The following is a 26,702-nucleotide window of genomic DNA, read 5'->3' as shown; positions in this document are numbered from 1 at the left end:
TACAGCAAACTGCCGGCCACACCCTTCCTGGGCACCTGACTCTATAGCCTCTAAATGCAAGCACCTATGACTCTCTGCGGATGGTTTCTTTGGCCAGCTATTGAGCCAGAAATGCTGAAGAGTGAACCCCCTGTGAGCTGCCCTCTACCCATGGTTGGCAGGAGGGGGTGATAAGGCCCAGCTGCATTGCCCCCTAGTCAGCACAGCTGAATCTATCTGATGTCACCTCTCAGAGCTCCCCAGGGGGGAGTGGGCCTCAGTGGCCCACATTTATAACCTCCTCCATGACACACACTCTTACCTGTGACTCCTGGTGAGGCAGGAGGCGGGACTTGATTCCAGAGGCAGGGCTTGGACATAGGACCAAACTGAGCACTAGCTAAAACAGGTCATGACGGGCAGATGCAGTTTTCCATAGGACACACCCACCAGCATGCCATGTCGGTTTACCGTTTCCATGGCAACACCCAGAAGTTACCACCCCTTTCCATGGCAATGACCCACTGGCCCTAAGGTTACCACCCTCATCCTAGAAGTATCTGCATACACCGCCCATTAATTTGCATGTACTTAAAGGTAGGTATAAATATGACTGCAGAACTGCCTCTGAGCTGCTACTCAGGGCACACAGCCTATGGAGCAGCCCTGATCTGCAAGGAGCGGCATCTCCGGCGCTGCTGTGCACAGCTGCTTCCATGAAAGCTGCTGCCTAACACCACCAGCTCACCCTTGAATTTTTGGGCAAATCCAAGAACTCTCCCAGGCTAAGTCCCCATTTTGGGGCTTGCCTGTCCTGCATCATCTGGCAACCAGCAAAGGGACAAGGACAGCGGAGATGGTGGCAATTGGCAGAGAGGCAAGACAGCAGAGACAGAGAGGCAGCAATTGGTGAGAGACAAGAGACAGCAGTTGGCAAGACAGCAAGAGCCGGTGAAGCAGTCTGTGTGTGATTGAGGATGTAAGATCTGTAACACTGAGGAAGTAATAATAAAGGGCTGCTAGCACTACTGAGCTATAACCCTAATCAGTGCCTCTCTTCACAGCCATCATCTTTCCCTGGCAGGTGGTGAAACTGAGTGGACAGCCAAGTGTCTACAGTATAGCTGCCTCGTGTGGGACCCACTGCTCCAACCAGCCAGCCCCCTACACAGAAGCTGAGCACCCCCAAGCTGGGGAACCTGGAGAGACGTGCACCCGGGTCCCACGTGGAAGACTGGCTGGTGCCACTTTGTCTTCTGTGGATGGGTGAGTGTCCCCTTTGCAACCTTCCCCAATAATATCAGCTAAGCTAGGAAATAAAAGCCTTTGGCTAAGTGGTCAGTTCCCCACAGTTTAGGTGCCTTGAAGCACATTCTTGCCACCCCTTCACCTGGTTCTTTCTCCTCTGACTCCATTTTATTGCTCCACTTCGGTTTCATTTTGCATCCTAATATGTATGTCTTGTTTGGAGTCTTATGCTTGCTTTCGACTTTCTGTTAACTGTATTTGGGCAATTGTTTAAGGCAGGACACTTGGTTGTGAGAGGTCCCCTGTTGTGTTGACTCTGGGATACCAGAGTCACGTTGTTCTATGTTCTGTAACCTGGTCTTGGGTTCACGGGGTTGGCTGCCCCCTGGGTGCCCCAGGGTTTTTGGCACTGCTGTGCACAGCTGCTTTGGCGAGGGCATCCTTGCTGGCTGAAACGCAGGCATTCTGGGTTCTCAGCATCAGTATTATAGGCCACCCTCCAGATGCTCTGGGGTTTTCAGCACTGACATTTCTTCTAGGATTGTGGGTTATACCCCTTTCGCTAGGCGAATATTGGTCTTGTCTTTTTCCACCCTGAAGTTAAGAGTATTATTTTCCTAATAGCCAGTTGCAAGCTCCTTCCTGTGTACTGTCTTATAACTCCCTTGCCTAAGCCGCTCTCGGTCAAAGGAATTGGGAGCTCCCAGGCTCCTGGCCTGGCAGTCCGCCACCTACAGTGGTAGACAAGGGGCCAGCCCAATATTTTTTTCAGTATCTCCACTACTGGGTAGGTTCTCCAGCAAGTCAGAGCCTCTGAGGTCTCCCCTTGGGCAACGCTGTTTACCCATTTCCCTTCCTCCATTTGTTTAGCCCCCCTCTCCACCCAACTCCAGATCTCTATGGAATTTAGGCTCAATATTCGACTGCTCATTTGTAGCTCATAATCCATTTTTATAACACCTTGCTCTCTATATTTACACCTTTAGAGAACACGGGAATTTAAGAGGGAAGAATAACTAGGCTTTTGCTAAACTTGGGCTAATTAAAGCCCTCTGTAGAGAGATCCTTACTACAGCCATGGGAACAACAAGGAGCATCCCAAGGGACTCGCCACTAGGGTGTCTTTTAAGCTATTGGAGCAAATTCAAATTTGGCTTAAAGAAAAAGAAACTCATTTTGTATTGCAACACCATTTGGGTTAAATACAAGTTAGATGATGAATATATCTGGCCTAAACATGGTTCTATATACTATAATGATATTTTACGATTAGGCTTATTTTGTAAAAGAGAAGGAAAATGGGAAGAGATCCCTTATGTACAGGCTTTTATGGCTCTATACTGGATCACATTACTTCCAGGCATTAGAATGCCATGCATAAGGGGTCCCCAACTAGCTGCTCCCCACAGAAAGCTTATAAGCCTCCCCAGAGTCTCTTCAGTGCCCCATTCCTGAGTGGGGGTTCTCGCCAATTCTCTAATGAAAGATTCCACCCCAATATCATCAGGCACCTTTCCCCCCTATCCAACTAGCCCTAGCCTATACACTCCGCTGCCCAAGAAAATGAGTCCAACCAGTACACCAGGAGTGGGGCTCCACATCAGCCCCTAAAGTCAAGCCTGTGTCCACTGTGGGAAGTAGCTGATGGAAATGAGGGAACACTCAAAGAGTACATATGCCATTTTCTATGTCTAATTGGACCTTATAAAAGGAAAGAATTGGCCAGTTTTCAGATAAACCAGGAAAGCTTATACAAGAGTTTGTAACGTTGACTACGTTCCTTAAAGTGCCATGACTTACAAATATTGTCATCCGCTTGCTGTGCTGTGGGGAAAAAAAAAGTAGAGGAAAAAGTGTGTGGTTAAGCCAGTCAATTATGACAAGGTTAAAGAAATAACTTGGGGAAAAGATGAAAATCCCGCTCTGTTTCAGGGTCCTTTCGTTGAAGCACTCAGGAAATATACTAATGCAGGCCCAGACACCCCAGAAGGGCAAGCTCTCCTGGGTATACACATTTTATCATTCAATCTTCTCCTGACATCAGGAGGAATCTACAAAAAGCAGCAATGGGACCTTCAAGTCCTAGGAAACAACACTTAAACATAGCCTTTAAAGTTTACAACAATAGGGGCAGGGCAAAAGAGGGGAGTAAAAAGAAATAGCCAAAAAGTACAATTGTTAACAGTGACTTTAAGGCCCCTTCCCCCTCAGGGTTACTCATCTTGAGAAAATGTTACAAAATTAGCATCTGGGATGTCTAAACAAGACTTGATGCCTGACTTGCTGACCCCTGGGCCAGAATCACTGTGCCTACTATAAGCAAAAGGGCCCCCGGCAATGCGGATGTCCTAACTGCTCTGGTGAGAGAGAACAATAACAACAAAAACCTTCCATCAATACTAGAGCTGACCTTCTTCTACTAGCCCCAGTGAGCTGCTTAGCTCAAGCAAGTTTACTGTCCCAGAGGACGGCTTTCCACAGTGGCAGATAAGCAGCCGCCTGAACATTTGCTCTGGTATTTCCACTGCTGAGTGTGCTCTCCAGTGGCTTGGGGACTCCAGAATCTCCTTTTGAGCAATGCAGTTTGCTCCCTCCCCTTTTTAGTTGATGCTACGGGATTCCCTGTCCTGCCTCTTCCTGTTTTCCATACCTATCGGGGCAAACAAAATTTGGCCAGGTAGATGGGTCCCAGTTCTGTAAATAACTTGAATCCAGTTGTCTTGTATAGGTCGTTTTATTTAATACGCTTTTGGGTATATGTACATGTATTGTGATGTGTGTTGTGTCTAGCGTGCTATCAAATTGGCTTACAGATAAAAGAACGCTCATACATTCAACAAATAAGACTACTGAAAGCTTATTAGTTTGAAGAGAATCTTGTATCTTCCAAAATGTAACTTTAGGATTTTTACCTAGGTAAAAATAACTGATGTTCATAGGCTTTAAAATGGTTAAAATGGCTTTAAATGGTGACCAGCTTTGCATGGTATCTTGGTTCTCAGTGATCTAGATAAAGTTAAAAGTGAAATAATTAAATACATGTAAATGGGATATGCTTAATGTATGGTTTAAAATCATAAAATGGTAGAATGGTTCTCATCTATAGAATGACTATATCTAGTGTGAAGTTCATGACTTCTTCCTTCCTAGGTTTACATAAAATGTGCTAAAGAAATGTATTCTTTATGGAGAAAAATTTTTTTGTCTAATCTGGAAGTTATTAAATGGGAGGTTCAAAACATGAGTGAACCAGTGAGTAGAAAAGAGAGATGTAAAGAACATTATGAATAGAAAATGTATTTTTTGTTTGTTTTGCAAGGAAGGATATAAAGAAAGAGTAATTTTGTATGTGGAGAAATCTTGTATAGTAAATTCCTATCCTAGAGTAAAAGAACTTTAAGAAAGAGGTAGTATAGAACATGTCAGGAAATTCAACCACGTTGTAGATGATCTAAGCCATCTGCACAGTGTGGATGAGTGTGGAGGTGGGGGGGCACTCATTGGCCCTTGAACTCCTTTTGAGCAGTATGGAAGCCAAGAACTAGAAGCCAGGAAACGGGGTTGTAAAACTGATTTGCCTATGGATTTTATGTGTTGAGCTGCTGTGGTCTTGGCTTGTAGTAATTACTTGTATGAACCTTCCCCCTCCCCTTTAGAATTTAGGACAGGTTCAAAAGGCCCTCCAATATAAAAATAAAATACTGTCCTTCCCCACAAAAGAAAAAATAGCTCCCCTGTTAAACCAGGAGACTTCCTAAAATCTTAAAGACAGGGATCCCCCAAGAATCAATTACAACAAAATGGAAGAGCCCTTATCAGGTATTGTTAAGTACCCCCACTGCTGTTAAACTTCAGGGAACACCTACTTGGGCACACGGATCCAGGACTAAACCTGTTTCTTATGAGTCACAGGCACAAAGGAAGGACACTACAACCACAACCAATATCAGTAAAGCTTTGGAAGACCTCTGCTACCTATTTAAAATAATCAACACTCAGCCAGAAGAGGTAATGTAATGCTGTAGATGGGAATAGGAGCATTAATCTTGCTCTTCTTCCTGACTGTAGTATTTCCTTTCTATGGCTTTAACCAGCCACCTCCTCCTGGGAAACATCTCCTGTGGGCTTGTTGGGTACAGAGGCTACTCTAAGACCCAACCAGATACCATGATGCCACTGTCAATTCTGTTTGCTCTTCTAATTAACCTAAGCCAGTGTGTATGTGGATGGGGAGGGTGGACAAAATTCTACAGTAAATATTTCAAAAATTATAGCATCATAGAATCAATCATCTTTATGGTTGCTAGATTTGTCATCAACACCCCCAGGATAGAGAGTTTCATCTTCTGATCTATCTGGAAAATCTCAGGACCATGTCCCCAGACTTCCTAATTAACCATAGCAATCCCAAAATACCCAAAGCCCTACTTGTGAAGTGGAACTCTCCCCCACTTAGTGGATCCCACCTGAACCCTGCTGTCCCCCTGCCCTGACCACTATTATCGGAATCTGGGAAGTTGGGCATCTATATCTCCAGTGCACTCATAACTCTAGATTTTGCAACCACTCTTGCATTAATGACACAAAAGTGGAAGCTTCCCTGCAATGCTCTGATCCAACTCTAGTTGCCAAGTTTCCAAGACCACAGGGAGGTAAATGAGATTCCATTTGTAAGTGAAAAGACCATATATGGTACCTTCTCCCGGATGGGAACATACAAAGGAAAAACAACTGCCTGATCTGGGAAGGTGATAGTACTGCCTTCTTCTAGAAAACAAAGATTGTTCAACCACCACCATGAGAACAGGTGGAAAATATCTCTATAGACCCAACCTGGCAACGAAGTATAAACATCGCACCCTGCAGGGCTTCTCTTGGTGCCCCAGCTGGGCTCATTTTTGTTTGTGACCATGAATGGGAAGAAGTCACACCCTGTAACCAGTCCAACTCCCTAAGGAGTCACCTCTTCTTTAAGGAATAACTTTCCCTTGTATCTAAAACCTTGGAACTGACGTGAATGAATGTTGGCCACTCTTGCCCCTCCAGGGGTCACAATCTAGAACCCCTAGGACCCAAGAATATCAGAAATAAGTAAGCAATAAAACTAATTCTGGCAGGAATCAGGGCGGCAATAGGACTAGCAGCACCCTGGGGTGGCTTTGCCTACCATGAGTTAACGCTAAAGGACTTGGCTCAAATCCTAGAATCCTTAGCCACCAACGGAGCTCAGGAATTAAAGAGAATTCAAGAATTCCCCAGACCCTGGCAAATGTAGTTGTCGATAACAGACTAGCATTGGATTATTTACTAGCTGAACAAGGTGGAGTCTCGTGCAGTTATTAATACAACCTGCTGCACATATATTAACTCCGGACAGGTTGAGGTTAACATTCAAAAGCTCTATGAGCAAGCTACCTAGTTACATAGATAGAACCAGGGCACTGACCCCAACTATATCTGGTCAACCATCCAAAGTGCCTTCCCAAGTCTCACCTGTTTTTCACCTCTTCTAGGACCCTTGACAACTGTCTTGTTACAAATTTTTGGTCCTTGCTTCTTTAACCTCTTAGTAAAGTTTGTGTATTCTAGATTACCACAGTTCCAGAGACAATGCTGGCACAAGGCTTCCAGCCCATCCTGTCCACTGACACGGAGAATGAAATCGTCCTGCCTCTGGGCCCCTTAGATCAGATATCCAGAGATTTTTACTCCTCCAGTACTAGGCAGGGCCTACGTCCATAAACTCAGCAGGAAGTAGTTACAGAAAACAGATCTCCGCCCTTCTGCAGCCCCCTTAAGATTAAGGAGGAGTATCTAATCTCTGAAGGGGGAGTGAAGTAGGAGGCGGGACTCAACTCTGGAAGTGGGGCTCAGGCACTCAGACCAAAGTGAGCACTAGCTAAAATAGGTCAAGGGCAGATGCCGGTTTCCATAGGACACACCCACCTGTGTCAAGTCCGTTCACCATGGCCCTGGCAACACCCAGAAGTTACTGCCCCTTTCCATGGCAATGACCGGACAACCCAGAAGTTACCACCCTCACCCTGGAAATGTCTGCATAAACTGCCCCTTCATTTGCGTATAATTAAAAGTGGGTATAAATACGACTGCAGAACTGCCTCTGAGCTGCTACTCTGGGCGCACAGCCTGTGGGGTAGCCCTGCTCTGCAAGGAGCAGCGCCTCTGGTGCTGCTGTGCACGGCTGGCCGCTTCAATAAAAGTTGCTACCACCACTGGGTTGCCCTTGAGTTCCTTCCGGGGCAAAGCTAAGAACCCTCCCGGGCTATGCCTCAATCTTAGAGCTCGCCTGTCCTGCGGCACTGGGATCATCTCCCAGTAAACTAGCCACACTTACACCCATGTCTCAGGGCCATTTCTGGAGAAACCAGCCCAGGACACTGTTGAATAAAACACACAAGAGTCTCTGCGGTCTTCTCCACCCCACCCCACACCGGGCACTGTCAGCTTGATTCTCCTTTTTAATTGCCTGTAAGCAGGGTAGCATAATGTTTTCACATCCTTTGTAAGGCCTTTGTTCTACTAAAATCTAACCTCAGAGCACAATTTTAAACTAGATGAGAGAGGAGCTGCACCTGAAGCACTGCAAACCTTCCCCACCATACGTGTGCACTCACCCTGACACCCTCACTCACCCTGACACCCTCACTCACCCTGACACCCTCACTCCTCACCCTGACACCCTCACTCTCCCTGACACCCTCACTCCTCACCCTACCCCCCCCCCCCCCCCCCCCCCCCCCCCCCCCCCCCCCCCCCCTCACCCTGACACCCTCACTCACCCTGACACCCTCACTCTCCCTGACACCCTCACTCCTCACCCTGACACCCTCACTCACCCTGACACCCTCACTCCTCACCCTGACACCCTCACTCCTCACCCTGACACCCTCACTCACCCTGACACCCTCACTCACCCTGACACCCTCACTCCTCACCCTGACACCCTCACTCTCCCTGACACCCTCACTCACCCTGACACCCTCACTCTCCCTGACACCCTCACTCCTCACCCTGACACCCTCACTCACGCTGACACCCTCACTCACCCTGACACCCTCACTCCTCACCCTGACACCCTCACTCACGCTGACACCCTCACTCACCGCTGACACCCTCACTCACCCTGACACCCTCACTCACCCTGACACCCTCACTCCTCACCCTGACACCCTCACTCACCCTGACACCCTCACTCATGCTGACACCCTCACTCACCCTGACACCCTCACTCACCCTGACACCCTCACTCCTCACCCTGACACCCTCACTCACCCTGACACCCTCACTCACGCTGACACCCTCACTCACCCTGACACCCTCACTCTCCCTGACACCCTCACCCTGACACCCTCACTCCTCACCCTGACACCCTCACTCACCCTGACACCCTCACTCACCCTGACACCCTCACTCCTCACCCTGGACACCCTCACTCCTCACCCTGGACACCCTCACTCCTCACCCTGACACCCTCACTCACGCTGACACCCTCACTCACCCTGACACCCTCAAGTCTTCACCTCCCTGGCTGCAGCCTGGGACACGCTTTCCCTAACTTCTGAAGGCTCAGTCCTCCTCATGCCAATCTCAGCTCAAATTGCACCTCCTCAGAGAGGTCTTCCCTAACCGCCCTTACAAAGCAGGATTCTTTCACCCATACCCCTTCCCACATTGCACTGTCTCACGGCACTCCTCTAAAAGTCTGTTTACTTCTTTAACAATCTGTCTTCCTTATAAGGAGAGGTTCTGTAAAAGCCAAGACTATCTCTGTCTAGTTGACTGTTGCGTACCAGGGCTTAGACCAAGGCCCTGACATGCAGTAGGTGCTTAATCAATATGTTTTGAGGCAAGGTCTTGCTCTGTTGCACATGCTGCAGTGCAGTGGCACAATCATAATTCATTGCAGCCTTGAACTCCTGAGCTCAAGTGATCCTCTTGCCTCGGCCTCCTGAGTAGTTGGGACTACAGGCATGCACCACCAAGCCCGGCTAATTAAAAAAAAGGAAAAAATTGTATAGATGGGAACTTGCTATGTTGCCTAGGCTGATCTTGAACTCCTATCCTCAAGCAATCCTCCCACCTCGGCCTTCCAAAGTGCTGGGATTATAGGCATGGGGCCACCACACCCAGCCAATGTGCTGAAGAAAGAAAGAAAAACATGCTCATCCTTTAGTCAGGTTCAATTTTTTTCTCCTCTTTAATCCCCAGTCACTCCAGTTATAAGTGATTTTTAACTCTTCTCACACTTTAATGCATCTAGCAAGAAGATCCACGTGGTGTTAGGAATAAGACAGGACCTTAAGGATGGGGGAATCAGCAGGTGTCAGCGTGCCCTGTACGCTCAGGGCAGCTGTTTCCACAGGACATTCTCCCTTTGCCTCTCTGGGCAGTGACTCCTAGGCCAGCCGACCTGCTGTGTCGAGTAACAGGATTTCTCAATCTTGGCAGGGTTGCCATTTTGGACCAGATCGTTCTTTGTTGTGGGGCTGCCCTGTACGGCAAAGAATGCTGAGCAGCACTTCCAGTCTCCACCCACAGGATGCCAGTAGCACCCTCTAAGTTGTGGGAACTCAAAATGTCTCCAGAGGATGCCAGATGTCCCCTGGGGCGGGGACACGATCAGCCCGGGTTGAGATCCATGGAGCCAGGTCTGTTTGCCACCATGGGGTGAAGCTCCATTCCCACCTTAGGAGGGCTAGGAGGCAGCGTCGTGGGGCCACAGAAGGCCTGGCTTTGCAATCAGAGGCCAGGATGCACATGCCTTCAAGACACAGACCCGGATTGTTAGGCATCTAGTTCTTGGGTTTTCTGTTGTTGTTGCTGTTCCATTTTGCTTGTCTTCCCTCCCTTGTTTACTATCAGCCTGGAATTTGCCACTTTTTCTAAACGAAGATTTATGGAACGCTTACCACACGGCTGACGCTGTGCGAGGCTAAGGTTCTAATACACCGCGGCTCACTTAACTCTCGCAATACTATAAACGCACACTGTTTCATCTTGACCCTTTCTTGGGAAGGTGACAGAGAGGTAGGAAGGCAAACATCTTGTGTGCCCCATCCCAAGGGTGTTACTGGTGGAATAATATCCCCCCCACCCCAGTTTCTAATTTGCTGTAGGCTGTGACGCTGTGGGGCAAGACTCAGAGTCCTGTTGAAATTAGGAATAAGTGTGCTGTGAGGGAAGGGCTGCCTTATTTTAGAACACAGATTTTCTGAATATCTATTTTGACAGGTTCGACCCTCTCCCCTTCCTGCCTGCCTTCTGCCGATTTTCAATGTCTTGATGGTGTCCCACCTGAGTGGCCTTTAGAGATGTGAGTTGTGAGGCACTGGGGATGCAGGCAGACATCCTCCAGCCCAAGACTGCCTCATTTAACAGGGATTTCTGCATTCTGGAACAAGCCTCCATTTTCCCCAAGCAGGATTACTCCAGAGAGCAAAACACAGCCCAATAGTATCACATTTCCTTTCTGCTTTAGCAAAAATAACCACTGTCTCATTCAAGGGAAAAGGCCGCCAAACAAATTTGTTACTGGAACCATTTGTAACAGCTTCTAGTGTGCACTGCCTTGGAGCAAGCGCACTTTGTAGAGCAGGGATTTGCAGTTACTTGGGCAACAAGGTAACCACTGATCATTACAGGAAGCTTCAGAAACTGTGGGACCAGTGTAGAAGAATGGAGTATCTGTCCAAACTAAGAATAAAAAGAATTACACTTGTATTTTGTATGTCTTTTTCACTTTGTCTTTCTAGTAATTCATTTTTCTTGATATTTACACCTTGTGGCCCCGTGATAGACTGGAAATCTCAAAAACACACGTTCAGCACCAAGATTTTGAGCAGCACCACCTCAGAATGAGATCCCTAGAAAAAACGGCGTGTTTTCCACTTGCCCAACACAAGGAGTTTTTGGAACACGATCTGCTTGAGGTGGAGATTTTCTAGATGGGCAAAGAGAAGGAAACACTGAACCTAGCAACAGTATTCAGGAAGACAAAAGAACACAGCCTTTCTGCACAGGAAACCGCTGAGCAGAGGAGAATCTGGCCTCTGCAGTGGCCTCCAAATAGAGTCCAACGGCTGGGGCCAGCGTGGCTGCTTAAAGGGGACTCAAAGGACATAATAAAATGCAGATTCTCAGGTCCTAGTGCAGACAGTCTCACCCAATAAGTCTGGACTGCATGTGGGAATCTGTATTTCTAGGCCCTTCTGCAAGGCATTCCTGGTCTTTCCAGGAACCATCGGCAGCTGGTTTAGGGAAAGAAGCAACGACTCCAAGTGTGACCGGTGAGCTGGCAGCAGCCACCGTCAGCTCTGCTCCCGGTCACTGAATCCGATTCTGCATTTTAATAGAACCCCAGGTGTGGCACCCACACAAAGCTGAAGCAGATTGGTCTGGGGGCAAAAAATTAGAGCTATGGAGATTCTCTCAAATGAAATAGATGATGTCATTGACTGTTAAGAGCTTCTAGAAGGAATCTGAGGTCACTTGTTCAAATTCCCTGATTTACAGATGAGGAAACAGAGGCTCAGACAAGTCAAATGACTTCTCTCCAATACCCAACATTCGGCAAGTAGCAGATCTGGGACTAGTACCCAAAGCACCTAGCTCTCCAATCACTGCACAAGCCACACAATTCTGTCTGCTTGTCAGTGGCTTTTCTGATTCAAAAAAAGCTTAGGAATTTCCCCAGGAGGCAGCACGATGTAGTGGGAGGGGCTCTGGATGCCTCTCCAAGGCTTCTGGAATTCATGCCCACCAAGGCTTCAAGCCCTCCAAGGCTTCTGGAATTCATGCCCCAGGAAAGAAGCCACTCTCCTGCCAGCTACAGGTGCTCACCTGAAAAGCAAGCCAGACCATATTAACCCTGGCATTGCTGGTACCCGGAAAACTTTCTGATTCAATGCTTTCCACCTCCTCCTACCCCTCGCCACCCCCATGGCATGAAATCCTGGGGGCTGCTTTAGAAATTGTTTTCTTTGGCTGCTGGTGGGGGTTTGCACAGCTGGCACACTGCACCAGTGTCCTGCCTGCTGCCAACAAGGCCATTTCCCAAGCACTGGCTTTGGAGGAGCTGGGGCTCTGAAGTGGGAACACGAGGCTGCCCTTAGCAAGCCAGGTGTAAGTTCTCCCCCTGCCACTTTCAGCCTAGCGTGAAACGGATGGAGTGTGCATTCCCACTTCCCTTTATGCTTCCCTGGAATGATGGTGCTGCCCAGGGCATCGCCACGTTACTCTCCAGACAGTCTCGTTGTCTTCCTGCAGTGGCAGCACTGAGGTTGTATATTTCTAGGTGCAGGTATATGATCGCCATACAACAAAAATCTGAAAACATCCCACCCGGAGCCTGGGCTGGACAGCGAGCATTGGCACAAAACAAACCCACTCACTGCATTTCCTTTATGTGGTTAATGTCAGCACTCCCAGAGTACTCTTAGAGAATTCTAAGAGCAAAAAAGTGACCATTTTTTTTGTATTGAGTAGCAATAGTCAAATATCAAAATAGTACATCTAGGCCAAGAGAGGATGAAGGGGAGCCAGGCCAGGAAAGTCACCCAGAAGAGGTGACACTCTCTTCCTCAGGTTCCACCAGAAACATGCTTATACCCAGGGAAATTATAGAAGGGGTGCCAGGCTGCCCACCTGCCTCACAGGTATGCCCTATCATCCAGGTAGTATGTGTTACCTCAACATACAATGAGCCCCAGTGTCTCACCAAGGCCGGGCAAACAGGGTGACCCAGAGGAGGGATCCATGACACACAGCAAGGGACTCAAGGACAGGCAGAGGCCCACAGTCAGTCATAGGAGCCTCAGGTCACCTGGAGAGGGGCCTCACTCACCGGCAAGCAGGACCACCACCCTGCTCCTGCTGTACCCAGTGTGGGGGTGGGGCAAGAGTCAGTGCCCACTAACCCCCCACCTCTTCTCCAGCACAGGTAGACCCTGAATTCAGAGGCCAAAGGCTTGACCTGCTCTGGTCTATGAATGAGATGTTACATAAATCCCAAGGCATGCTGTCAGATACCAGGGAGAAGGAGAAAAACACCACCTTTAAATTCCTCCCCGTCCACCCCTGGGAGCAATGCAGCTAGGTACCACCACCACAAAAGAATAGCCACTTGGCCGAGCATGGTGACTCACGCCTGTAATCCCAGCACTTTGGGAGGCCGAGGTGGGCAGATTACTAGGTCAAGAGATCGAGACCATTCTGGCCAACATGGTGAAACCCCGTCTCTACTAAAAGCACAAAAATTAGCTGGGCGTGGTGGCACACACCTGTAGTCCCAGCTACTCAGAAGGCTGAGGCAGGAGAATCGCTTGAACCCGGGAGGCGGAGGTTGCGGTGAGCCAAGATCGGGCCACTGTACTCCAGCCTGGCAACAGAGCGAGACTGTCTTAAAAAAAAAAAAAAAAAAGCCACTCATCACAACAGCTAGCCTTATCCTTTTGGGATCATTCCAGGAGGAAAAAGGAAAAATGGGCAGGCAAGAGGAGGTGAAGCCAACCTACCTACAACAAGGAGATCACACAAGGAGATCAGGGATGAGTATGGCGGGAAGTATGGGGGGAAGCACCTGTTTCATATTAAATATATCCTGATTGATAAGGGGGTTGCCTTATAACGTGTTTAAAACATGAAATACTGAAGCTTTCTACATCCATCCCAACATAAGTGTTTATTACTCATAGGTATTTAAATATCATTGATCTAATCTTGCACACATTGGATTTCTCTCATATTATACATTAATTTCAGCAATTCTAGAATGAGTGCAACATGACATGGGACATTTTAAATTCTTTTTTTCGAGACGGAGTCTTGTTCTGTCGCCCAGGCTGGAGTGCAGTGACATGATCTCGGCTCACTGCAACTTTTGCCTCCTGGGTTCAAGCAATTCTCCTGCCTCAGCCTCCCGAGTAGCTGGGACTACAGGCATAAGCCACCATGCCTGGCTAATTTTCACATTTTTAGTAGAGACGGGGTTTCACCATGTTGACCAGGCTGGGTCAGGTCAAACTCCTGACCTCAGGTGATCCGCCCGCCTCAGCCTCCCAAAGTGCTGGGATTACAGGCATGAGCCACCGCGCCTGGACTGACATTTTAAATTTTTAAGCAGTTACTTTCCAGCAGGAAAAACAATACGGAAGTACAAAAGGGAAGCAGAAACCCTCCTCTCTTCCTTCTCCCACCCTAAGCCCCAGGGCACTGTCTTGCCACAGGCTTCATATTAATACAGCACTAAAATCATCATTTGTTTATTGCCTGTGATAAAAATTACACTTGAATCCCAAATTGAAATTATTAACAATTAAAAAGTGAGGTAGAGTCAAAGAAAAAAAATCCATAGAATGAAAAACTTAGAATGAACTTTTTGTGGATTAACTCATGTTCCCCAAAAGATATGCTGAAGACATAACTCCGGTACCTGTGAACTTAACCTTATTCAGAAAGTGGGTCTATGCAGATGTGATCAAGACGAGGTCAGGTTAGAGGAGGGCAGGCCCTAATCTAATGACTGGTCTCCTTATAAGAAGAGAGGAATTTGACCACAGAAACTTACACGGATGTGAGAGATTGGAGTGATGGCGGCCAAGGGCCAAGAAATGCCAGCAGCCATCAGACACTAAGAAGAGGGAAGGAAGGACCCTCTCCCAGAGCCTCCGGAGGCATAGTGTTTCTGCTGACACCTTGCTTTTTGAACTCTGGCCTGCAGAATTGTGAGAACAAGTTTCTATTGTTTTGAGACCAGGACATTAATGCAGAAATTAGAAGATTATCCACAGCTGAGGAAAGGGAAGACGAGGGAGGTTACACACTTGCTCATGGTCACAGGTGTGACACTACAGTGTTCAGGACCTGTAATCACGCCAGGATGCTTCCTGTCAAACCACATCATCTCCAGAAGCATGAAGATGGTTCTTCTCAAAAAGTTACTGTAACTAAAACACTGCACCTAAGGAGCAACCGCAGTGAAGTGCAAAGACTGAGCTGGGCAGACCCAGATTGACAGCTCCGCCCTGCTTTGCCTTCACTAGTGTGGCCCTGGACAAACTACTCTGCCTCTCCAAGCCTCGGTTACCCCGTGTGAAAATTAAGTCACATTATTGTGCACATTTTCCAGGACGTTGCAAGGATACAATGAGGTGAGCCACACAAAGCGCTTCACATGCCCTTTGAGTGTCCAACACTCCATCAGCAAGAAATCAAGGTCAGCTCTTGATCTTATAAACTATTTCTCAGACTCCTGTCCCTCTTTGTTGTTTCAAGCTGATTTCTTGGCTCACTTTTCCCAGTCCTCTGTAATACAGTCTTTGATGAATTCTTTCTCTGAAGCCCAGGAGCTGCCACTTCTCACTCGAAGGAGCTGATGGCAAACTGGCTTTGACTTTCTTGTTCTTTCAACCTCAGTAATTGTTTTTTCTCATTGTCTTTAATAGTTTACCATTTCAGGTGGCTCCCTCAGATTTCTCCTTGCTGGGATTGCCTTCTTGTTTTCAGCCTCACCTACAGTCAGCTTCATTTGGGGAGCCTGGATGGCTTCTTCTGAAGAACACAAACTCTTATTGCATATGCTCGATCCATATTTTCAATACAAGTCTTCCAAATAATTGTGTACTAAGAGGCTGATAATCAAGTGAATGCACCATGATTAAAATAGGATTCGCCAAAATAATTAGGTGGCCCTTTACATTCAAGTGTTCAGGTATGAGAATAGTTTTGCTGTCTGCTTCACCTATCTTAGTGGAGATGACAGAAAATCTTTCAGAAAAAAATTCCCAAAGGCTTTTTCTGAAGCTACTACAAGGTATATGGCTGTACACCTTTTCCTGTCTTCAGCTGGAGTTATTGTGTTAACATGAAAGTCTCTTTTTTAATAATGGAAATTGCTGTAATTATAATTACTTTAGAAGAGTGTTATTATTATTAAGACCAAATTGCACGGTTCAAGCAGATGCTGGTTGAAAGAACTGTTCAAAAGTTCTACGGTTCGAAAGAACCCACATAATGGGATCAGCCACAAACCTGGCAGTCATCTCCATGCCAACGTGGCCCTGCCCGCCAGCACACAGGCCTTGCAGCTCTCACGCGGGCTTCTGGGCACATGCCTGTGACTCCTCACAGAGTCACTGGGCAAACAATGGACCTCTAGTTCCTGATTAAAGCCTTCGGGGAACAAGCACACTTCCAACAGTTGACGTTCCCATAAAAGAAGGGGAGCTGGAGGGCTCTGGTTCCCGTTGAACCTCTCCTCTCAAGGCCTCTCCCATGCACACCTGGATCCTGCCCTTCATTCTGTTGCTCATTCAGCAGTGCTGAAGGAAGGAGGGGATGGGAGAAGAGCAGGGAGTTCCGGAGGGTCCAGTTGCAGTCATACATTAAGTTTCTAACACCTTGGGGTATAAATTCAGGGTTCTCTGGCTAGAAAGGGTAGTTTGAGGCCCAAACCAAACAGATGAGGAGGCATGAAGGGAAGGAAGTCGTTATCTGCCTGGTGGTTCAGAACTTGGCTTCTGAAGTTCAGCTCCCTGACTTCCATTTTTGGCCCTCCCTCTTTCTTGCCCTGTTGCCCTGGAAAGTCATTCAGTCTCTCCGAGCTTCAGTTTTCCCACCCCCAAATGCATATAAGACCCCCGAGGGGTGGCGGGTGGTGGGTAGGGATTCCTGGGAAAGCACACCTAAAAAAGCACAGAGCGCAGTGCTTGTCATGTACTGAGCTTTCAGACATTGTCTATGACGATTACTTAATTCTTGAAAAATTCTTGGTTATTTATCGCTTGAATTTACAATTCCATTTTTCTCTCCACCTAAGCAATTTTTATTTTAGGCTTCAGAGAATCAGCAGAGAATAAATGCATGACTCCTGGCCATTAATAGAGCAGGAAAGCTCACTCCAGGTTCAGAAGTCACCTCACTGCTGCCCCCTCTAGCCAGCTGCTGACACCCTGCTGGTGGTCAGAGACATTTCAGGGCAACACAGGCAGGTAGTGAATCCTAATGCAGTAGTCAGTAAAGCCTGACTTTACAGTGGGCATTGGGAAAGATTTTGCTATAAAGCAGCTTATCGCTAAACCAAGCCAGGAAGGAGGTACAGGATATTTCGTTCCCCATCACATGTAAAAATTAAATCTGTCTCTGTAGAAGCAGCCCTCCCTGGAAACATGCTAATGGTTGAGGAAGTAATCTTGCACCAACTACTGCCTTGGCGATGGTAAAGACAGGAGCCTAGGTACTCAATACATTTCTGTTAATTAAATTAATTAAACCTCATCATTTTAAAGTAAAGGTCATTGAATTAATTAACAGGCAAGTTATTATTTATAAAAGCATTTTTTTTTTTGATTGCCCAAGTTAAGTATTTCTTAGTCCTTCTTCAGGCTTCTTCCTTTCCCCTTTGCTCTAGAGGGAGGGTTTCAGGGCTTCTTTCATCATAGCCCTCAGACCACCCAAATTTACTTTTAGTAGAGAGAATTCCCTCGCATCAAATCACACATGTCAAATGGGGATTCATTCAAGGCCTGTTCCAAAAGATTCTCTGTAAGTCACAGAAGAGGTTCTTCCTCAATATCTTGTCATATTTACAAGGTTCTCAGCACCAGGCGCATGTTCCCACGTGTTGGCTGCGCCAAGACCACATCTTACAGCCAAGTTAAGCTCCCTCAGCTGAAGGAGATTCCTATGCCCTCCCTCTAACCATCCACTCCCGGAGATGGCAAAGATCACTCACGTGGCTTCCCATGACTTAGATGAAAGGCAACTAGAATCAAAGTTTGAATATACGCTTTTGAAGGTTTTTTTTCCCCTAAACTAATTAAACAACTACAGAAGTTATTCGGCAGTTTCCTTTTTTAAAAGAATTAGCATGGCATGTCTTTCCTCTTAAAGTCTTGAATAATTTAATGAGAATTATACAAAAGTCATGAGTATGTTCTATTTATGGGGGAATCATAGCTGAATCAAAACCCAAATGACAATGTTAAAAATAAAAATAAAGTATCTTCAAATACTGCATTCAATTGAGCAAAGGACTTCAAATCCCACTTGGATTAGATAGTTTGAAAGTAGGAGGGGAAGCAGATCAATTGGGATTTTTTTTTTTTTTTTCAGATTACTGTGCTTGGGAACATTTGTTTCTTGCTACAAAAAGTGTTAGTAAATGAACATCAGAGTAAGAGAAAAGGAAAGCTGTTTGATTTTATTTTTGTGTTGTAATCGGGATACCACTTGGTCCCCGGACACCTCACTCAGCCCCTATTTTTTTCCTGGTAGCTGGACTGCATTTCACACTCTCTGCACACCCGCGTGTAGATGCATCGCTCCGTGCAGAGGGGCAGGGCCGCCGGATGAGCGAGGACACAGCTGACAAACCAACTCGGAGAAAGCAAAGCGGGCGCAGGGGAGACGCTGCTCCTTCCTCAGAGCAGCAAGCGAGCCACTTCTTAACCGGGTTGCTTTTAGCTGAGCTCATGCATAAATCCTTTTTAAAGGGTACTGCGCCTTTGGAAGCCGGCCACGAGCCTCTTTAGCAATGAGACAGCATGGTGGGGGGGCGGGGGGGGAGGGAGAGTAAGAACACGAGGTGCTTTTCCCCATAATAGCCCGTCGCCCAAGGCCCACCGCTCCGTCTCCCGCTGGAAGTAGGTGTCGCCCGCAAGAAGGAAATCACGTTATTGGAGGCGGCAAGTTCCAGGTCTCCTCTCCCGCCCAGCCCCGCGGAGGGGGAGCTCACAAGTTCTGAAACACTCGCGCACACCCCTCCGTGCGCCCCGGGCGGGGGCTGCCGTCCTCCGCGACTCAACAGCGAGCGCCCCCGCTCCCCGGCCCACCCGAGCCCCTCTGCGTTCCCCGCTCTTCTGTGCGGGGACAGCTGCCGCTTTGGGGGCGACGCTAAGCCGCGTGGAGGCGTCTCTGGACAGCCCCCTCCCTCCAACGAGCCCGAAAAGCCCGCGGCAGCAACCGGGGGTCCCTACCTTCTGCGGGGGGGTCCCGATCAGCATCTCCAGGTAGTAGCCGCGGCCAGAGTCCCCCTGGAGGTTGTCTACCATGGCCAAGAAGTTGGCGGCGCCCGCGGCGGACGCCAGGGCAGGCTCCAGGGCGAGCGCCAAGCCGTCGGCGTGGCGCTCGGCAGGGGTCCCGGCTTCCGTGGTGGGCGCAACCACGCGGTTCGTGGCCGCGGCCACCCGGAGGGGCAGCGTGAACGGCGCGGGGGCCAGCTCCGGGGCGGCGCGCAGGAGCCACTGGGCCAGCAGAGGCAGCAGCAGCGCCCGGGCCAGTGCGCCCATGCCCACGGCGGGGCCTGGGGGGCGCGCCCAGCCCAGCCGGTCCCGTCCCGTCCGGCAGCCGCGGCTCAGCGACTCGGCCGGCGCGCGGGGCTGCGGGCAGGGATGGGCGCGCACCGGGACCGGCGGCGGCGGGGAGGACGGGAGGAGGGCCCAGGGGAGGAGGCTCGCGGGAGGGGAGGAGGCTCTCGGGAGGGGAGAAGGCGGAGGCCAGGGAGGCGGGCGCGGAGGCGCAGAGCCGCCCCAGCCCGCGCCGCCAAGTTGGGCAAGTTCTTCTCCGCTGCCCCCTCTGGCGGCCGCGACTGCCCCGCAGCGGCCCAGCCCCTCCCCCGCGGCCAAGGTCACAGCGGGGCTCGGGGGCCGCCGGGGTCCACCTGCGCCTGCCCTGCCCACCCTCGCCGGGCTCAGGCCGCGCCTCTTCCCCGGGAAACTCGAGTCCCGAATTTCCTCGGAAAGCGCCCCAGCGGCCACGGCCAACGGATGTGACGAGGCTCATCTGATACCGGGGGGAAAGTTTCGAGAACCCTTAAAGGGGAAGCGAGGGCCTGAACTAGGGCCCCGGCCCCGCGCGCGTGGGGGTCCGCGGGCGTCTATTCGCCCTGCAGCGGCGGGGACTGCCGGGGGTGACTCGGAGGGCAGCCAGGAGAGTGGTGGATCGGGAAGGAGCCTGGAGCCTCGCGCGCCTTTCCGAGCCTGCGCCTCCCGTCGCCAAGCTCCTCCGCCTCATTTCAGTCGCCGGGTCTGGCTGCTTTCGAGACGTTTCCCGTGCGCTGCCCCCGAACCCCCGCCCCCAGTCCTGTCCATTTCCCCGCCTCATCACCCGGCGGCCCCTGGGTGGTTTTAAAGAGGTCTCAGTGGAGGCTGGGAGGGTGGAGGGTGGAAGGAGGCAGAGGAGGGTGCGAGAGCTTTGGAGAATTTTCCCTAAAAATCGGGGGAGGTGGGGGGCGTGGCGCTGCTGGAGCCTGGCCCCAGCCTCATTGCCCCCCCTTACTCTCTCTCTTGCCCGGAGCTAGCTGCGAACCTGGGCTTCCCCCCAGCCACCTTCCCTCCACCCCCGCCCCCTTCGCCCCCTCCGCCGCGCCCCTGTCCCTAATACAGGTCAGATGTTACTGGAACGCTCTCTCTCCCCTGGCACCGGGCCCTCAGGCCACCTAATAAGTTGCTGTCAGGATCCCAAATCAGGGCCGCGAGTCCACCCTGCTGCGATCCCTGCCCTTCTCCCCCACCTCCCCTTCTATCCCCAGCCAGCTCTCCGCGGACTATCTAATTAATACTCGTTTAGCCATAGACACCAAGACGCAGAAATGTGTTGAGTAATGCAAGCAACGAGGGTTATTTTATTTTAGATACTAAAGGCAGGGGGGACAATTATACAAGCTAAAGTCCATTGATTTCTACAGAAACAAGGAATAGAAAATTCTTTCTACCTCCTCCAGCTGAATTATGTTGGCTGTTTTAAAAAACAAACAAGCCCATCTTCAAACAGTGGGGAGTTAGAAGCCAAGCTTCCCCGAATCACTGCAATTTTCAGCTACTTCTACTCAAGATTTGATTTTTATTCCTGTGTTCCCAATTTTCGAATCACGTCTAGCTCTGCAAGGGACCCTTGTGTCAGAGATCTTCAACTGTATTGATTTTCAGATGACTTTAACCATAAATCACACTTCCCCCAAACTGTACCTCGACTTTAACAAATCCCCAGCTCCATGAAGAAAGGCATAGCTGGATCCCGTGATATAACTTAAATTGATATTCTCCATAAATCTGCATAGTTATTCCAGAGCCCTTCTATTCATATATTCACATTTCAGATTTAAGGTTGTAGAGGGAGTGTGATGTTTTTTAATGATTATTTATACTCCTTGGTGTCCAGTCTTGAGGGGTTCAAAAAGACATTCAGACAGCTCTGGGAAGAACATAATCTTTCTGAAAAGCACACGAAATGTATTAGGGCCATTGATAAAGATGCGTTGTGACATATAAGTTTAATACTAAAGACATTTGCTCTCTCTAATAAATAAAAGCCATAAGGGAAATTTTTAAAAAATCAAGTCTAATTAAAGTTTGTACTAGAAACTCGTGACTCAGTCTAGGGTGAGTATTCGTAAGCTTTTCATTTTAAGAGGGATGGTTTGGGTTTGTGGGGAAAAGGATGCGTAAAGATCCAGGGACGGAGGAGCACACAGGCTTCCATGGATGGCAGAGCTGTCTTGTCAGAAAATAATGCAAGCTGAAGGGACAGCATTGGGTGACTGTCTCCTCGGTTGTCTCTGTTTTCATGAATGGTCTTAGAGCACATGATCCCTATTCAAGCCTATGGTGCTGGGTAGATTTGGGAGACGATAATTTGACTTTGCAGGTGTTGGAACTGAAATGATAAGTGGCAGCCCTCTGATGGAATAGCATTGATTTTTAAACCATGGTGACCGATGCAGGGCAGAGAAAGGAGAAGGTGAGACCCAGCTTCCTGACCTCACCCCTAACATCAGAGGACATGGAATACTGCCCTGCTCTTCCTCACTCCACCAGAGCCTCCACCTCCTTCCCTTCTCCTTGCAGCCTCCCAGCACCTTCGTTTTCAGCCACAGCCTTCCTGAGTCCACTCAGGAAAACAAAAGCCCTGCGATTAGATGGGCCCTCTCTCCTTGGAAAGAACAAATATGGTGGAGAGTGAGGAAGGATCTCACCCTCCAGCCCAAATGACTAATAGAAGATTCCTGGTAGGAACGTGTGGCGCTCAGCCAGAAAGAGTCACCGTTCCATGTTCCACTGATGTTTGTTGTCTCTCACTGCCAGCTCCCAGTTCCTTTTACACCTGCAATTGTAACCGAGCCTATGTTAGATGAATCATAAGGCGTTTGTTTTCCTTTATCGCGGTCCTTAGCTTCCTCCAGGCATGCCTGTTTGCACAGTCCTTTTAATAGAAGGGAGTCCCTTGTCATTAACTTTATATCCTGGCCCCAAGGCTCCTCACGTGATTAATGAACTTGTTTTTCTTTTAAAGAACAATGATCTTTAGGTTAGGCAGGTCTCTTCGATGACATCCAGAAGTTTGATCAGGCTGGGCCGAGGGACGCAAACAGCTTTGATCATGGGGGATCTTACCTCCCACATACTTACCTTACCCATAGAGGCCCCAGCTGTGGTCTTGAATTGATTCAGAAATTTCAGTATTTTGAATTCTGTATTTCTGAGACCTTTAAAAAAAATGATCCTTTGGTATATCTGCTGAAAAGTTCTGGAAACAATGAGTATCCTTAGTATCATATTAGGGTTACTAAATGTCACTTCCCTCCAGAGAGAACCAGGGCTTTTTGGAGAAGGCTGATTTTATAAACTGAATAAGATAACCCTAGAATATCTCATCACACCAGAAAGCAAGGATGTTATCAAAGATTCCTGAGGTCTTGTCATAAGCTGGGGCAAAACGGAGACGATTTAAACATCATTAAAGGCAGTAACTGCAATGCCTCAAAACACTTCAATTGTGTTGAAATCTATTTGCTCATAATGTTCTTTTTAAAAGTTCATTGATTATCTTTGAAGAATGCTAAGAAGCCCAACTCATTATTTTTAAAAGCTGGCAAAGAAAGGAAAGGGATCAAGCATTTATTATCTTGACTTTCCTGTACAAACTATACCTCAGTATAAGCAAATAGTAGATAAAGGTGAGTTTCTCTTTGTAAAAGTATTGCGGCTAACAGATGAAGGGACAATAGAATTAGAATGTTGCCGTTTTACTTCCCTTAATGAGTTAATGAATCTGGACACCGAATGTACATGGCTGATAATATTAGAGAGAGAGGGAAAGAGAAACACCCTGACATACTAAGCCTTCTGATGGAAATCCACAGTGCTACCGATCTATGACATGTTATCGCCAAACAAAACAAAACAAAAAAACCCTGAATCTGAAAAAGCCTGTACATCACAGGTTAGCAATCTGCCTTCTTGGGGCCAAATCTGGCCAACTGCCTGTTTTTATAAATAAAGTTTTATTGAAACACAGCCATACCCATTCGTTTAAGTCATAGCAGCAAAGACAGAATGGCCCACAAAGACTAAAATACTTGCTATCTAACCCTTTTCAGTGAAAGTCTGCCAACCCCTGCTATAGATCAAAAGAATCCCAGTACCCTATCAGTCTCTTAGAATAGATAGACCTTGTTCAGTCCTGATTTGAACAAAATGACAAAGTTGTTTATGAAACAATGAGAGAAATTTGAACACTGGTTGGATGATATTATGGAATTATTGTTAATATTTTAGGTGTGATAGTGGTATTGTGTGTGTGAGGGCTCTTATCTAGCGGAGACACATGCTGCCATATTTATGGATGAAATGAGACTTGTTTCAAAATAATGTGGGTTGGCAGGGATTTCAGGCAATATTCTCAGCTATTTAATACAAATAATGACCCTATTAGCAGGCATTATTATCATTCTCATTTTACAGATGAGAAACTGAGGCACAGAACTGCTAGTTGATTGGTGAGAGGTGGGAATGGTATTCAGAACCCTGGGTCTGATTTCAGAGCCTATACACTTTATCATGGAGCCCGGGCCACCCTTTGATGTGAACTTTCTGGAGCTCATGGACTGTCCCAGCTGGAGAGGGCTGCAGAATGCCACCTGCATTCTGGCAGGACACAGAAAGTGCAATAGGCCAGTAGAACCCTACAGGCTGCATCCATAACCAGGCACTTAACAGACATATGCTGAACCCTCCCTGTGCCAAGCTCCACGCTAGAGGCGGGCTCACATGGGCGAATAACACCCAGAAAGCCCCTTCCATCAGAAATTACAATTTGGCAGGAGACAGACTGACTGTAAATATGTTTCCTTTTTGGGAACACCACTCTAGCTTCTAGGTGGAGGAGAGTTGGGGGTGGTGAGGCTGGAGACAGGGAGACCAATTGGGAAGCTGCTGCGAGGATCCGTGAGGACAGTGGCGATGGGCGTGGGAGGGGGAATTTAGCATTTAGTGCTTAGGAGATGAAGCCCTCGCAGCACAGGGAAGAAGCATCATAGGACTCTCATGTGATGGGAGCACTCAACACACAGCCATCTGCATCATAATCTCTCCTGTTTGCATGGCGCTGGTGCTGTTCAATTTTCAGAGCAATATCACAAATCCTGCCTCATTTTGCTCCTCAAGCAGTGGGAGGCAGGGATGGTAGGGATGATAATTTTCCTTATTAAAGGAAATTGAGGGACAGGAAGGCTGAGCTCCCACCATGTCCTGGAACTCTTCTCCTCCAACACTCCCAGGTAGGCACCATGCACCTGCATCACAGAGGAGGTCGCGGACGCACAGAGTTGCTGACTCGTCTAAAATCACAGTGAGGAAATGACGAACCCGGATTTGAACCCAGTCAGCTGCAGAAGCCTAAATATTTTTTTACCTAACCCATGTTGCCTTCTTCAAATGACTAATTAGGCACATTTGGGAACAGAGGGAAGTAGGGATTCACCTCGGACTTCCTTTAAAGAACAATCTTTCCTCACGTATTTAAAATAGAGTCCCATTTACCGAAAGCCGTGCATGCTTTCGGGAGCATATCAGTTGGATAAATAAGGCCAATTACTATGATATTACATCAGCAAGGTCCCAGCTAGGCAAGGTTCTGCCTGGAGAGGTGGGTGGCTAAAATCATAGAGGTTTCCAAATGTCTGTTTATCATCAGCCCTCCTGTTTGAATGAGCGTGGAGATACCCCGTGGAGGGCTCAGAGGCTCTGAGGCTCAAGACCTGGGGTCAACTTCTGATTCTGCTTAGACCATTGGCATGTTCCGGGCAATTTTCTGTCCCCTGAGCTCTGGTGTCCTTATTTCCATGTCTACCGGCCACCTCCAAGGGCGTATTCTCATAGACTCAACATGAATGGCCCCTCCTGAAGTTGTGTGTCAGTATGGCTTCGTTGACTCACTGCAGTGGGCTTCCTGAGGATGAAATCATAGTCTACAGTCTCTCAGTTCTGTTCGTTCCTAGTTTAACCATTCCAAAGCCAGGACGCAGACGCCACTGTAGCGTCTTATGTTCTCCATGCCACAGCCATGGGGTGGTGAGGGTAGGCATGTTGTTGCAATTCCTGGTGTCATGATGGGAAACCATCTCTCCTGACATTTTAGTTACCAAATGACTAAGGGTCATTGGAGAAGGTTTCTAACACCTTCCTGTTGACAGCTTCTGACGATGTCAAGAGAGCCCCAGTGTAAACATTTTCAGGAAGGTGTCAGGGGCTGGGGGTGTTCTGGAGACCGTGGGAAACTGCTTGTAGTGAGGAGGACAGTGTCCCCCAAGGGTGTCTTTGCCCTAATCCCCAGAACCAAGAAATAAGTTACCTTACGTGGCAAAAAGAACTGTGAAGATGTGATTCAAGGAAGATCTTTGAGATGGGGAGGTTATTTTGGTTAATCCAGATGCTAGCCCAAGCTAATCAAGTGCATCCTTAAAATCGGAGAACCTTTCCAGCTGTGCTCAGAGGGTGCCATGACTGTGGAAGAATGGTGGGTCAGAGAGATGCAACATTGCTGGCTTTGTAGCAGTGGTAGAGGCTATGAGCCAGGGGACACAGGCTGCTCGAGAGACTGGCAACAGCAAGGAAGCGGACTCCAGAAAGCAAAACAATCCTGTGACCCCTTGACAGCCCAGTGAAGCCTGTGGCCGACCTCTGACCCGGAGAAGTGGAAGACAAGGTTTGCTTTGTTTTAAGCCACAAAGGTTGTGATAATTTGTGACTGCAGTGTGTAGGAAACTCATGCGCTACTCTTACAAAATTCTCTGCCACCTGACATCTTAACGGCAAAGAAGATGATAGTGCATGGAAAATCATGGATATTGATGACTCCAAGTCCAAATGTGATTCAGAAGAGTTAGCCTGAGTGTGGAAAATGTTAGGAATTATTTAACAATTGATTTCACCTATATATAATGTTTATATAAGAACGTCTAAATAGGGCCCAGCATTCTTCATACATGCAAAACAGAAATCCTAAATAATAATAATAAAGTATCATGGTTTAATGGTAGCATGCTTTCAGTAGTACATGAAAGGATGGTTCTTTTGGTCGAGGCATGTGTCTTAGTATCATTAAAGCTGGTGAAACTGGGCAACACTTGGAACATAGCAGTCGCTCAGCAGACACTGGTTTTCCTTTCCTGAAAGTGTCAT

The 26,702-nt window shown here is 48.1% G+C and overlaps 1 protein-coding gene and 1 pseudogene across 2 annotated transcripts in view; one reads left to right on the top strand and one right to left on the bottom strand.

Moving 5' to 3' along the window:
* Positions 1-19,989, bottom strand: part of BACE2 (beta-secretase 2) — a 107,487-nt gene extending 87,498 nt beyond the window's left edge. The window contains exon 1 of the mRNA XM_030806172.1: positions 19,221-19,989. Within this exon, the coding sequence (XP_030662032.1) occupies positions 19,221-19,532 (312 nt within the window). The 5' untranslated portion in view covers positions 19,533-19,989. The remainder of the gene's footprint in view (positions 1-19,220) is intronic.
* Positions 7,428-8,715, top strand: LOC115833141 (annotated as a pseudogene). The gene is made up of 5 exons (XR_004028583.1): positions 7,428-7,866; positions 8,031-8,130; positions 8,337-8,506; positions 8,542-8,613; positions 8,649-8,715. The product of XR_004028583.1 is annotated as a placenta-specific protein 4-like (transcript).
* Positions 19,990-26,702: the final 6,713 nt, after the last annotated feature.

The sequence above is a fragment of the Nomascus leucogenys genome, chromosome 25 (assembly GCF_006542625.1).
Source record: "Nomascus leucogenys isolate Asia chromosome 25, Asia_NLE_v1, whole genome shotgun sequence".
Classification (NCBI taxonomy): Eukaryota; Metazoa; Chordata; class Mammalia; order Primates; family Hylobatidae; genus Nomascus; species Nomascus leucogenys.
Note: the sequence above shows the minus strand (reverse complement) of the source record. Positions and strands in the feature narration are given on the sequence as shown.